The following is a 15568-nucleotide window of genomic DNA, read 5'->3' as shown; positions in this document are numbered from 1 at the left end:
CAATACCATATATATAAATACATAGGATCAGGAATGGTTACTGTTAAATTTGTATAAGCACAAAATAGTTTTGTCTGCCCATTGTGACAACTTAGATGTTCCACATTGTAGATGGAAATCCTGAAGGCCAACATGTATGTTTGATTGCCTGTTATGGCCATAGTTGTACTGTACCCTTTCTGTACCGCCCTTTTTGAAAATTCAATAAAAAACGTATATTTAAAAAAAAAAAAAAAAAGAACAAATGATTCACAGAAATAATGTTTCAGACCTTTTAATGTGCTTTAAATGGCAGTTGCACAGATCACCTAGATTTCTAAAAGTGTTATTGTGATCTAGTAGAAAAAACAACTGAACAATGGTGTCTCTGCTCAGGTTATAGTAGTTATATACTCGAGGGGGCTGCGGACAGTTTTATTAGTATATAGTGGCCATTATCATTTAGGACATAGAACACATAGGGTGAGTAGTTAGCATTTCAAATTTTTTATGTTTTATTTCACAGTGTTTCTGACTGTGCTGTTCAGCTGGGTATGATCAGTTTGCTTGACATGTGAATGGTGATATATAAATTATAGTTTTCAAGCAGGAAATAAGATGATGTGTTTCCTGTCAAATTCCATTTATGTATTTGAGTAATACTTGACCTGGCAGTCTGGGAATGGTTTATGCTTATTAACATTTTCTTCAGGGGTAACGCGTTCTTTGGAAGCTGCTTGCATTTAAATAGATATGCCTTCATATGTTAGCACACACTTTGGAAATAAATTATCATCCGGTTGTATCCTCGTTGAGAAATTCTTGATTTCAAATTGCATCCATTTCAGCATGGAATCGATCTCATATAAATGGAAATTTTGGCTAATGGTTAATGGTGAAAGTGGATTTGGGAGCTCTGCAATATGGCTGATGACATCCATTGCTTATTTATGAATCTCTTTTCCAGGGATGGTAATGTCACTACCAAGCAGATTGTGTTCATGCAGAGACCGGCACTCCCCCATAAGACGAAGAGGAAAGAGCCAAAGGTGACATTCTTTACCTTTTATCAATGACCTAGGAAATAAAGTAATGTTAAGTATACACATATGGTGGAATTACCAAACCACTCTCTGTGCCACCCCTCCAGTACATAGCAAATGATGACAGTGGCCTCAGCCAAAGGTGTCAGATAAGCACACTGGAAGTCTACAAAACAAATTCGAATTTTTATGATCACAGCTTTAAAGAAACCTTGTCACCAACGCAATGAAAGGAAAAAACACCATAAAATCAAGTATTTCAAATGTTTACTTGCAATGTTTTTCATTTCCAGAAATCATGATTCATCTTCAAAGTTCCTTTTTTTTCCATAATAGATTTTATTAAAGAATATAACATGCACAGTAATATCAGATATAAATTGGCAGAAAAAGTAAGACATGACACAATTATACAATAAAGTACAAACAGCGGCACGTCCGCCTAAGATAGATATCGTAAAGACAATTCTTGGTCGGTACCACAGTGCAAACTATCAGAATATGTCAAAATAATAAGTCCAGCCTACAGCCCAAATGAAGTTCTGTTAGCAAAGGTGTCTCAGGTACTCCACTAGCAGCTGCTATAGGCCTGTCTGTCCATTTATCGGCAGCACTTCAAAGTTCCTTTATACTTGCTAGAGAATTGACTTCTGCATGAAGAGTCAGTTCCTTAGCACAGCCCCTCCATCCTTCTCTGTGTAATGTTTGTGAGGGGATAAGGAATTAATGTTTATCATAATTAATCCAGTTTGCACTGTGTTGGCAGATCTCATTATCTGTTGTAAACTAGTTAAGAACAATGTTTTCCAAACAAAGGTTAGCTAGTCTTCTTTATTGTCTCAGGGCTTAAAGTGATTCTTAAAATAGTTTTTGTTTAAATAAATAACAAACGTGTTATACAGTACTTACCTGATCTGTGCAATGGTTTTGCATAGAGCAGTTCCAATACTCTTCTTTGTGGGTCCCTCGTGAGTGGTGCTGGCTCCTCCCCCCTCCTGATCGAGATGGGGCTCAGGTAAGTATATGAGGGTGTGAGCTGCACCCAGAAGGTTTTTTTTTACTTTTGCCCCCACTCTCTCCTTATTGTCTCACTGGCTATGACTGACAGCTGCAGGAGATACGCTGCTCTCATGCACATCGCTGGATCAAAATGGAGTTCAGATAAGTATATGAGGGGGGTGAGCGGCACCCAGAAGGTGTTTTACCTCAATGCATTCTGCTTTTAGAACAACTTTAAGGATATGTATGGAGGAATCGAGGTGTTAAATAATATGCTTATAATACATTAAATGCACAAATAATGTTATAACAAATTGATCAAATAAATGTTCTGGTGACAAGGCCTCTTTAAAATATTTTCAAATATGCAGCTTTTATTAAAGTGATACCTGGTAATTCAGGCACTACCTGCTATAGCGTGACAACGCTTCTGTGCTCCTACTGTATGGCCTTGCTACACAGGCTCCCCCTAGAGATCCGTTAATGCACATTAAGCAGACATAATCCACGGCATCAAGAAGCATCAGGAAATCTGCCATGAGAAATGTCATGCAGGCATCTCTGGGATGCCCGCATGTAGACAGGAAGTGGTTACAAAGAGGGTGTGGGAGCCCATCATTAGTGAGGTGGAACCAAGAAAGGAAAAGGTGAAAAAAAGATTTTTGAAAAAGAAAATGGTAATTGTGAATGATACATAGGGGGTTATTTACGAAGGGAAAATCCACTTTGTACTGAACGTTCACTTGGAAATGCAGTTGCTTTAAATCTAAAGGATAGGTCTGAAATGAGTGGAAGCTCTGCTGATGTTATCATCCAATGATGTGCAAGCTAAAATGCTGTTTTTTATTTTCCTTGCATGTCCCCCTCGAATCTACAGCGACTTTACTTCCGAGTGCACTTTCAAGTGCACTTGCAGTGCAAAGTGGATTTGCCTTTAGTAAATAACCCCCATTGTGCTGCAGTAAATTAAATGCCATTCTGTTTACTTTCACTTTAATACAGGCAATAGCATACCTGTAGCAAACCAATATGTGAACTTGCCAGAAAACTGGTTTGTTGTGGCCTTTAATACAGATACTTTCTAAATAATTATGCTTTGTGGATAATCCTGATGCAGCCAGACAGTGGCAGGCTAGATAGGTTTTTACCTTTGGCAATAACTGTGTCAAACTCTTAGAACTGGGTTTCTTCTGTATCGCACATTAGTAATCTAGGACTTCACGGTGCGATTTTGTTTAATTGTGGCGCTTTTGTTAACATCTTCCCTTGTTACCAATTCACCCACTTGCTCTACAGTTTGGAAGGAATTTATTAACACTAAGTGAATACATGCTTTTGTAATTTGCATTTAGTCTGAGACACATAGAAATAGGTGTTACTTTATGTTGCAATATATAATTAACCAGAAAAAGCTTCATTAATTTATGTACTGTCTTTCTAGTTCTTTCTCAGTCTCACACAAAACACTAGTTCCCTATGGAGAAAACAAAAGCAGAATACAGTATGCCTTTCAAGCAAAAAAAGAAGACTTCATCAAACCACATTTTTAACATTGCCAGATGGTTTGTAATTATTCATGATTAAAGTTTTAATCATGAATAATTGCACAATCTTTAGCTTTTAATGGGGTAGTGGCAAGCTGATAATGGAATCTTAACTTATGATGGGTATTGTACTGGGAGTAAATATAGAGCATATAGACTGAAACAGAAAATTCTGTTTCCACATACGAAAGTAGTCCATTTCCCTAAAGTGAACTGAAAATGACCTGAATTTACAAAAAAATGGTTTTTCTAATTCAATCCTGGATTTTCTTACTACTGCCCTAGTGGTGACTCACTCTATAGTCACCCTAAATATAAGTGTAGCACTGACCCCCGAAGGAGCTGCTAATTTGAGTTGGGCCTGCACTCTTCTGAGAAACCCCCTTTGTGTGTAACTCTGTCCCCTTGGCACAGCTGTGGTGCAATAATAATACAGTATAATATAAACAGTATAAGGTACCTGTTTCGATCCCTCAGGATCCTCTGGCTCCACCTAGTGGGGAAAGACAGTAGACCACACACTTGTACTCTTAACCAGAAATAATTTTACTGAAAGTATAACACAAGTGATTACAGGGATTGCCAACGTAGAACGTCAGTACAACATGAATCAACAGTCAGATACAATAAACAATATGCAAGTATGTTATTATCTAGACCTCGGAGCTCCCCTTACTTAAAGTCTACGTGAGGCCTCACTTAAAGTATTTCCTCCTTTATCTTCTTTGTTCGCTAGCTTAAATGGTTCCTCAGGTAATTGTACTACAAAGGGGTAAGTGAAGAAAGTTAACTCAGAATACTCCAGGTATAACTCCAGGAACTTGTAACCACACTTGGGCGCTAAAGTGAACAGGGCCTCAAGCCTACTAAATGTCAGTTGCTCAGTTTAACTTCTGTGGAACAACAGGTTCCAGCAAGGCCTGTGAGTAAGACTGTGTGCAATAGTATTAAATGGTGGGCCGTAACCAACTGGATCAGAGTTCAGGGTGATGGCTTTGGACCGATAACTGCAGCTTGCTCCCGCTTAGACTGGGCCAGATGCTCTGTGTCGCTCCGCCGACTGGATCCGGTCCTCTGCTACTCCAACCAGCATCTCCGAACCTCGTCAATCCGATCACCAGCTCTCAGGCTCCTTCAAGTCACCTCGCAAATGGTCCGGTTTGCACTTCGCGGTGACTGTCAGTCAGTGTGTCCGAGAACCTTCCACACAGTTCCGCAAAGGCAGGCAGTGTGTTCCCAATAGGCCAAATATGGCCACTGTAGCTCCCTTTATCCCTTACCCAGCATGCACTGCATATCAGAGTGTTCATGGGTAGGTCACACAGACTCCTGGGTAACAAAGGTCAAACCTCTTATTAAAACAAACTTCACTCCCTATGAAAGTCTTTTGTGTTTTAAAATCATCATATCTGTGCATTACCAGATTGTGTCAGTAGATGGCTCCAAACAAACTGAGCCATTGCAATGTCCACAGATTTAACATTGATATAAACATAACTACATTAATACACAATTATGTCCCCGCTACATAAGTTGCTGAGGTTGCACAGTTTTGCAGCAGCATCTCTCACAGTATGAACACGAAAAGGCTAAAAATACATGAGACATTTAACCACTTAAGCCCCGGACCATTTTGCTGGTCAAAGACCAGAGCACATTTTGCGATTCGGCACTGCGTCACTTTAACTGACAATTGCGTGGTCGTGCAACGTGGCTCACAGACAAAATTGACGTCCTTTATTCCCACAAATAGAGCTTTCTTTTGGTGGTATTTGATTACCTCTGCAGTTTTTATTTTTTGTACGACAATTTCGAAAAAAACGCATTATATTTTACTTTTTGCTCTAATAAATATCCCCAAAAATATATAAAAAAAATTTTTCCTCGGTTTAGGCCGATACGTATTCTTCTACATATTTTTCATTTAAAAAAACGCAATAAGCGTTTATTGATTGGTTTGCGCAAAAGTTATAGCATCTACAATATAGGAGTTCGTTTTATGGCATTTTTATTTATTTTATTTTTTTACTAGTAATGGCGGTGATCTGCGATTTTTATCGGGACTGCGACGTTATGGCGGACACGTCGGACAATTTCGACACATTTTTGACACCATTGTCATTTTTACAGTGATCAGTGCTATAAAATTGCACTGATTACTGTAAAAATTACACTGGCAGTGAAGGGGTTAACCACTAGCTGGATAGGAAGGGGTTAAGTGTGTCCTGGGGAGTGATTCTAACTGTTAGGGGAAGGGGCTGTGTGTGATACATCACTGATCATAGCTCCCGATCACAGGGAGCTATGATCAGTGACATTGTCACTAGGCAGAACTGGGAGATGCTTGTTTACATTAGCATTTCCCCGTTCTTCAGCTCCGTGAGGAGATCGCGGGTATCCCCATGGACATCGAGTCTGTGGGACCCGCGATCCTACTGACGTAGCTCCCGGCAGGGTTTGCGCATGTGCCGCCAGGCGGCGCTCACGTGACCACATGGCTGCAATTTCAAAGGGATGTACCTGTAAGCCCATTTGCCCAGCCGTACCATTCTGCCAACGTAAATGTACATGCGGTGGTCAGCAAGTGGTTAAGGCACCCTCAAGATGAAGTTCTGCTTTAAGCACTCCCCCCCCTTGCCACATTTAGCATGTAATTTTTTTGGGGGGGGTGGGTACCTAGTTTTGACACGCACCCACTTCCACTTTCGTGGTCTGAGCAGAGGTTGTCCCCTCTTCCTCCCTCCCTGAAATCTTCTGGGACATGACACACGCCTGACTTTTAATGAACACAAAAATGACTGGAACTCCGCTTTAAACACTATTGTTAAAACTTCATATATTTTTATTCTTATACATCTAAAAATTTGATCATTAGATCCTTAAAATACAAGGGGTCCTCAAAAAGTTTTCCCACTTTTTTATATTTGATAAGACTTAAAAAATCTTTTTAAAGAACACTCATACATAATCTTCTGGCCAACAATGGGCCATGCATTATCACAAAAAAAAAGAATTGTTTCACAGTTTGCCATCCTTGTCCCCACCCTATCCATGCTTTTTGTGGGTTCATACATTGATAGTTTCACAGAAACTGAGGAAATGGTATCCTTGAACCAATGAAATGCATCATGTGTATCTGCTGCTGGTGCCCCCAAAAAATTCCCCCACTTTTTTGTATTTGATAGAGTTAAAAAGTTATAAAACTTTTTGAAGAACTCCCATACATAATCTTCTGGCTAGCAATGACCCATGCATTATCACAAAGCTTAAAAATTGTTTCACAGTTTGCCATCCTTGTCCCCACCTTATCCAAGCATTTTGTGGGTTCATACATTGATACAGTTTTAAAGAAACTGAGGAAATGGTGTCTTCGAACCAATGAAACGCATTATGTGTATCTGCTGCTGGAGCCCTCAAAAAGTTTTCCCACTTTTTTATATTTGCTAGAGTTAAAAAGTAAAAAATCTTTTTAAAGAACCCTCATACATAATCTTCTGGCCAACAATGGCCCATGCATTATCACAAAGCAAAACATTTTTTTCACAGTTTGCCATCTTTGTCCCCACCCTATCCATGCTTTTTGTGGGTTCATACATTGATACAGTTTCACAGAAACTGAGGAAATGGTGTCCTTGAACCAATGAAACATATCATGTGTATCTGCTGCTGGAGCCCCCAAAAAGTTTGCCCACTTTTTTATATTTGATAGAGTTAAAAAGTTATAAAACTTTTTGAAGAACTCCCATACATAATCTTCTGGCCAACAATGGCCCATGCATTATCACAAAGCTTTAAAAATGTTTCACAGTTTGCCATCCTTGTCCCCACCCTATCAATGCATTTTTTGGGTTCATACATTGATACAGTTTCACAGAACCTGAGGAAATGGTGTCCTTGAACCAATGAAATGCATTATGTGTATCTGCTGCTGGATCCCTCAACTCTATCAGCTTGCAAATTTTTGCAAAATTACCATGAAATATAAGGGATAAACACATGAGTAATATGCTGAAGGGTGACGACAAGGACAGCAAGCTGTTAAGTAGTTTTATGAAGCTGAATTAGCAGTGATAGCCTACAAGTTATAGACAGCTCTGTCCATCCTGTGACACTCATGTGTCAACTGCTCTTTGCATGCTGCTGTGGCTAAAGGAGTAGTTGATGGAAATGAGGACTTTAGCTGTTGACTTTTAGCAAAAAGTCAAATTTGAATATTATTCACAGAGCTGGTTCGTCTGTTAGGCGACATGTTTTGGGGAAGTGAATAGTAAATATGAAATAGCTGGCGGAAGCAGAAATTTAATGAGCAAAATTGTCATAATTCTTAAAATGTGCAATTCCCTTAAAGTGTTTTCATGTTTTGGGTAGTGCCTTTAAAAAAAAAAAAAAAAAAAAGCTTTGGTCTGATTTATGCTAAAAATGTGAAACTATGTGAAATACAGCTTGTAAAACATATTCTATGTATAGAAAGGAGTGCCGTTATAACCAAGGGCTCAACAAACTGATCAAATTGCCCAGTATCCAATATAGCAGACCCTACTTACTTTGATTTTAACTAGAATAAAGGAAGGCAGCAACTATAATTAACATAAAACTGTAGGAACTGCCCAAGTCGGACCGAATAGGAAGCTTCAGGCACAAGAAACCATTGGCTTAGTTTATAAAACTAATTTTATATTTTAAAGGGGTTACCAAAGCCAGCTGTGCCATTACTAGCCCAATAAAATATTTGGACAGAAGTGATGCAGCATCTCTCCCATATACTATTACAATTATTATGTCATTATATGTATTTGCAAAGTTCTTTGGCTTGTGTCATTTACCAACATTTAACCCTTGCAATCCAATCACTGTAGAGTATGGGTACACATGAATCATTTAGACCATATTTATGCTTCTAAGCTCCATGGGTTTTTTGATGAGTTGATGTCCACTTTCCAATTTCTTCTTTCATCCCTTGGAACCTATTGGTTCACCCTTGTTGGCTGAGTGCATACTGTTTGTAAACATCATATGTTTTTTTTTTATATTGTCTGCCTTTACTATGGCATCATCCTGGCAATTATACCCCTAAAATACATGCCTAGAAAACGTGTTGGGAAAGGTTCTGCTCACTGTACGCATTGATGACTTTGAGATGACCTTTTGGTATTAATGTATGATTGGTGATATACTGCAGGATGAGGAAGTTGCAGGATTAATAATGTCACGTGATTTGTATTTATATTTGCTGGAGGGACAATTTTTTTTTTAAAGTATACATTTTTTCCTGTATGATTAATCAATGTATACGTTTTAGACAAAAATGTCTATATTGGTGACTGTTAAAGTCCATTATTAGTTATTTGCTATTGTATCCAGTATTATTATTATTCCTCGACACAGGTCAATGGCATTTGCAAATTTCCAATTAACCACTTTTAAATGAATTGATCAAAGTTCCCTTTGATAATTTTCCTTCATTAATTCACACAAATGTGTCTACTTGCTCATTTCAGTTTCATTGGAGATTTTCAAGAGATGAAAAGCACAGCAAGCACTCAAGAAAGGGGAAAGGAAAAGTTAATTCTAAGGACAAAGAATCAGACAGAAACAAGAAGAACGAAGAACAAGTGAAAATAGATGACACAGTACAGGTACATATCAATCACCAAACTGATGGAAACATCTATCATAACCAGAGCGATGGCCTCCACAGTGAAGTAGTGGCCCAGCTGAAGAAAGAAGAAGTTGAAGAATCACCAGTAATTCGTGATACCAATGCTAATTGTCCACCAACAGTTGAAGAGATCACAGAAACCACAAAGGCAGAAAAAGAAGGAGATATTGATAAGACTCAACATTCTCAAGAAAGGTTGACAGATGATGACGCTGTGAGTGATGTAAGGGAAGCAGCCACAAGTGCAGCTGAAGGTGACACAAATATCAACACAGGGGAACACCTCCAAGAAGAACCACCTTTTACAGGACTTACAGAGCACTTCAACACTGATCATGCTATTGTATGTTCATAAGTACCAATTATTCAATGCTTTGTACCTTCAGCTGTTTCTGTACTATTACATCCTAAGGTTCCATCAGCAACTGGTTCGGGCATTCCAAGGGCTGAATGTATAATTTAGGTAGCTGCTGTCAATACTTTTTGGTGCTTTTGAAAACCCAGTTCATTTGCTAACCTGGTGCTCATCACATTCCTAGATTAGGCCACATGTGTCACTGACTGTCACCATTTGGTCTCCAGACACAAAACAGTGGTTCTAGGTAGAATGTATTACATATATGACAATCAAGGAGCCCCAAAACAGGTTTTGGGATACCTGCTGGACTGAAATCCAACAGGTTGCTCTGTTCTATACTTACAAATAGGTTGAAAGTAGTTATTGCTATTACTGTATATGGCTACACTTATAAAAGCAGTTGATAGTGAGGATGAACAATGTCCAAATATAGAATGAAAAAAAAAAATACTGGGTTTGATTAGAGTGGAAGAGGAGCCCTTCTGCTACCTATTGTTGATCTAAATCTACTGAGTACTTTGCGAGTTGTAGAACAGTTGCAGTTGGAACTTTATGGCTTGTTTATCATGTGGTCATTGGAACATGTAAAATATTTTTTTTCTTTAATATATAAAAAAAAAAAAAAAAAAGAGACAATTGCTCTCATATGAGCTACATGCAACAGCCAAAACACATTATAAAATTAAAATGTCCCATTCCTGCTTTAGCACACTTTAGATATATTTATATAGATCTATAAATGCTTAAATTTCCTGCACAGGTAACTATCGAAACTGTTTTGTATGCAGCGTTTTGCATATAGTTGCACTTCATATTATTTTGATATAGTTTTGTTTACTGTTTTGTACAAAGAGTTATACTGTACTGAAAAGATAGCTATCAGGTATACGAACATTGGTGTTTATTGTTTCATATGGTTCTATTCAGCACATGCGGAGTTTAGTCTGTGTGAGGGGCTTTGGTATGATTAGAGATTCATACGCCATTTGCAATCGGGTAGAAAATAACATTTTGTTAAGAGTTATATTTACTTATTAAAGTGTATTTCTAGTGTTACACTGAAAAGTTATTAAATTAGAACTTCAGCCACATTTTTGAATAGAGTGGAGAAGGGTTAGATGCGCAGTTTGGGTTTTATTGCTGGAGTTTAGAAGAAACTGGAATGACATACCAAAACTTTTTGGGGCCTAGTATTGATTATTTCATTATACAAATCCAGGGTAATAAAAGTCCCACATTTCATGTTAAAGTGCTCTCTTTATCAGAGCTTGAATTGCTGTTTAAATTAAAACACGGCAGACTTGTAGGTGCAAATTGTTCCTTTTTTCAAAGCAGGACTCAGCAGCTGGCTGTGGAGATGTTGCTACAGCCTGCTTTGAAAAGAAGTAACAACTGTATGCCATATCCTAGAAATTTTTTCAGAGTCTGTCTTTTTTTTTATCCTAAACTGCATCTCAAACCCTGATAAAGTACTGTGCAATCACCCGAAACATGTTTTATTTTCACTCTAAAATGTAAACATGAAATAAACAATATGTTCAAAACCATTAGTATGTTGTCTTGTTTCTTCTAAACTTCTGGATCTTGTTCAAGGTGCTTTTCGAGACCCCTTTGTGTTTGAGGGCTGCCCGAGTAGAGCTAATGCATTTTACAAAGCAGATTCTACTCTACAATGTAAAACTGAACAGAGATCCAGTTCATACCATCCATATATTCAGGTTTTTGTTGTTGCTGTCCAAGTCCTCTGAAGATTTCCTCTCATATCCTTTACCCAAGATATGAAAGTTTTACCCAACTGAGACACAGCACACCTGGCAGAGCTTTTAACACTTCTCCAATCTATCTTAAAAATGACTGGAGCTGGAGCTGTACTTTAATTCCATAGCCTGAGATAAAGACAAATCGCAGTGTCTGGGTACTCATAACTGTTACTTATTATGGAAAGATATATTACACTAAACAGCATCTGACCAGCAACAGCTAAGAGACATTTTGTGGAAATGCAGTGAACAAGCAAAGTTCTGAGAAGCCAAGGGAGAATGTTTTATATCACAAATGTATATTTTACTTAGATTTGGAAATCACGCAAATCTGAAATGTTTCTATATAACAGAATTTATTCCCTGCTATACAGAAAAAGCATAGTAAATATATAGTTCCATGCTCTGTCAGCTCAGGCATAGCTCTCATGTGCTGTTGTGTATTCTGTAGGCCCACAAGCAGAATGATAGTCAATGGATTAATAAAAATGATTTTCCTTTCTATAGATTATGTCCATATTTTATAAAAAGATGTACTTATTAGTATTTATATCTGTATGGTTTATGTTAGAAATAAATCACTTAAGAACACATATGACATTGCTTTTTCCCACTTAATTCACATCATAAAAGAGCACAAATCTAGGTAGCACAGTATTACGATTATGTAGATTATGTTATCAGTTATGTCTAGAAGCTGTCAGGATTTTATTGGTGTAAATATATTCATTGACATATTTGATTTCCACACGATTGCTCTGATTGCTAACTCTTCTGCATGATCAGATGTATGACAGTCTACTACTCTTCAAGTTTACGTAGACATTCAGAAAATACATCTTTTAACACTTTTCTTCTTTTCTCTGATATGTCAGGATGCTGCAGAGAAAAATCTAAACCATCAGTGTGCAAGGGATCTTAGACGAGAACGCCAGATAACGCTAAACATTCAGGAATTTACTAAAGGAGTAGAACATGTTCACTTTGCACATGCCTATGTATTCTTTGCAGAGTGAATTTTCACTTCGCTTCACCGTATTCACTAAGTTAAATAAAAGTGTCTCTAAACCCAGAAACAAAAACTGAATATATTGCAGCCTACCAATCCTTAGATACACATTTTAATTTCATTTAAGTGAACATTCTCTACTTTTTTAGTAAATGAACCTCATTGCTTGTAGGAAGCACAATTTGGCTGGTTATCTGTGTTGTAGGAATCAGCTCAGCTGGTCATTGCACATCATTTAGTTAGCTCTAACACTGAATCCCCTTATGATAATTGGTTTGTTTAAACCTATACACTAACCTTAATTTAGCTGGCAGTGAACCTAGCATAACATATATTTTGCATGTTAGGTAAAGCATTACTCATCTCAGAGATCACAGTTCCCCTTTGAAAATGTTTTAATCTTTTCTCTTGAGAAGAACAAAGCCACCTTTGTTCAGGGACTATCCAATGTCAGCAGCTTCTTTCTGGACTAAGATGTGGGTTCAGTAATGGCACAACAATGTAAATTCTGTTGTGTGTAAATTTCGCAACTTTGTTCACACATGTCCAACACAGCTCAGCTCTTTGATGCAGGTTACTTGCTCCAAAATTACAATGTTGCAATCTGATTCCGAAGGGAAAGGAAACTACTGAGGAAAGCTTCCTCTGGCCTGTAGAAGACTCATGACATCATCAGCCTAGGCAAAGTTACTTGACTGGAGCTTAAAGCGGGATTCCACTGCCGTTTTTTTTTTTTTTAACCTGTGTCACTGTTGGGCGATTCCTACCGGGTCTTTGCAGCCACGATCGGCGTCTTTTTAACCCCCGGCGTGACGATTTCGTTGCTAAGGAAAACTTTTAAAAAAGCAGTCCGGCGGTTTCCATTTTCACTGTGGGCGTTTGAAGCCCACAGGCATTTACTTCCTGGATGCGATGACACTGAGCTCCCAGCATCCACCGCTCCATCTCGCACATGCTCATTGAGTGTCCTCTTTGTTTTCCTTCCTTTTGCCTCCTGTGCTATAGTGGTAATGGCTGATAGAGCTGCCTGCCCACTTTCAAAATGGCAATTTCGGCTTGACTGTGTCCCCCATGGATTCCTGGGAAATAGCTAAAAAAGTTCCCAGGGACCATTGTGAAGCCGATAAACACGCCTACTCCCACGGGAGGAGAGCCCAGAAGTCGGCATAAACATTAAAAATAAAAGGTAAATACTGCATATTATTTTATTTCAATGGTCATAACTGCATCTATGTTCCAAAGCCATTTGAATAAGATGAACTTGCAATTTTCTGTACAAAACCACTTTAAAGTGGTGTTGCCACCAAAAAATAAAAAATTGTTTAAAATTCTTAAAAATAAATAAATAAATAATTGGGAAAAAAAAAATTACTCACCTCTAAATACCTGTTGCTAGGGGGTCCCTCGTAGTCTGCCTTATTCCTTGCCCGGGCTAGCGACATCACTTCCCCTCGCGCCGCACAGTCATCTGGGACCTGTCACGTGTCCCAGATGACTGTGCGGTGTATCACGGCGCCCTGCGCTGCTCGCACATGCGCAGTGGGTGCCCACAGTAAGAGTGACGGCGCTGCGTGCGGAGCGGGGAACGAGGGGGGGCTTCATTCCCCCGCATTGCTGGACCATGGGACAGGTAAGTGTCCGATTATTAAAAGTCAGCAGCTGCAGTATTTGTAGCTGCTGACTTAAATTTTTTTTTTTTTTTAGGGGGCATCCCACTTTAAGGACTGCTTTTAACTATAATTTTTTTTTTTTCATTTATGCTGTTGCTATATATGATGACAGGTCAAGAAAGTCCTCTTGCAAACTTCAAAAGTTGCTTAAAAGAAAAATATGGCTAAAGCTTTTTTGACCATACTTCTCTCGTGAGTACACTTACTTTTGTTCTTCTGTAACCCAGAGCCACTATCAGCTGACAGGGTAGAGCAGCTTTGGAAGGATCTTGACAATATTGTCTTGATCCTCCCACCAACTTCACTGACAGCTGGACTCACCTCTCAGCATGCAGCTGAGAATCAGAGTCAGCTGCATCCACCCCATCCCCAGCCTGGCCCTGGAGCATGATTTTCCTGCTTTTTGCCATGGGGAGTGAATGGAAGCCTTGCTGTGTCTGTGCCCTCCCCCCCCCCCCCCGCCCCCACCACCACCACCACTGCATCATAAATACTGACAGCTAATACACATGGAAAACATCAACTGGTTAAAGGGTAGTTTGGTTTGCTGAGATCTAACATTCGAAGAAAGAGAAATGATCACTTCTAGTTTTTAAATTCTTGTGTATGTACTGTATGTCTGTTAGATTCCTGGGGACCCCATCATTACTAAGTGCCCTTGCACAGCTATGCATTTATTGCAGAAACCCCATGTACCTGTATGGAAAAATGTTCACATCAATGTAGTATGTTTGTGAAAAACTTAGTTTGCAGTGTTCTTGACTACAATTTTAAACATCTTCATAGTATGCATGTGTCATTGATGTTAAGCATTATTAGTTTTTCCACACAGTTTTTACAATGCATTAACAAAACTATGTGCTAAAGTACATAACAATATGTACATTATGCATGTACATGTGAAAGTGTACAGTATGTGGTAACATATTATAAACATTAAGGGGTCAGTTTACTAAAGGCAAATACAGGCATACCCCATTTTTAAGTACACAATGGGGTTTATTTACTAAACCTCAAAAGTGCAATATCAGGCTCAATTCTGCATAGAAACCAATGAGCTTCTAACTCCAGCTTGTTCAATTAAGCTTTGGTAATAAAACTTGGAAGCTAATTGGTTTCTATGCAGAAGTGAGCCTGATTTTGCACTTTCCAGCTTTAGTAAATAAACCACATTATGTACTTAAAAGTGGGGTATGCCTATAGGCTGTTCGCTTTACATAGTTACATAGTTAGGTTGAAAAAAGACACATGTCCATCTAGTTCAACCAACAAAAGAAGCAAGCAAAGTTACATTTTGCGGGGGGAATTTTCACCAGAGATTATTAAATGGTGTGGAAGTTCACTTTGCAAAGAATACCCAATCATGAGCAAGGAAATTTTTTTAAAAAAATGCATTTTTGCTTGCACATGATTGGATGATTAAAGTTAGCAGATCTTCACCTCATTCACTAAGCTTTAGGGAAAATACCCTTGCAAATTCCCTTTGCAAAATTAAACAGCCCATTTGTCTTTAGTAAATCAACTCCTAAACTACTGCAAGGTAACTG

General features: G+C 38.5%; 1 protein-coding gene across 2 annotated transcripts in view; it reads left to right on the top strand.

Moving 5' to 3' along the window:
- RFTN1 (raftlin, lipid raft linker 1) overlaps window positions 1-11937 on the top strand; it is a 477341-nt gene extending 465404 nt beyond the window's left edge. For both annotated transcript variants that reach the window (XM_077491379.1, XM_077491378.1), the window contains 2 exons: window positions 947-1028; window positions 9064-11937. In XM_077491379.1, coding sequence (XP_077347505.1) covers window positions 947-1028; window positions 9064-9579 — 598 coding nt within the window. In that variant the 3' untranslated portion in view covers window positions 9580-11937. The remainder of the gene's footprint in view (window positions 1-946; window positions 1029-9063) is intronic.
- Window positions 11938-15568: the final 3631 nt, after the last annotated feature.

The sequence above is a fragment of the Lithobates pipiens genome, unplaced genomic scaffold (assembly GCF_037356315.1).
Source record: "Lithobates pipiens isolate NorthernLeopardFrog02 unplaced genomic scaffold, aLitPip1_a1.2 Scaffold_19, whole genome shotgun sequence".
Taxonomy (NCBI): Eukaryota; Metazoa; Chordata; class Amphibia; order Anura; family Ranidae; genus Lithobates; species Lithobates pipiens.
This window is presented reverse-complemented; position numbering and strand designations above follow the sequence as displayed.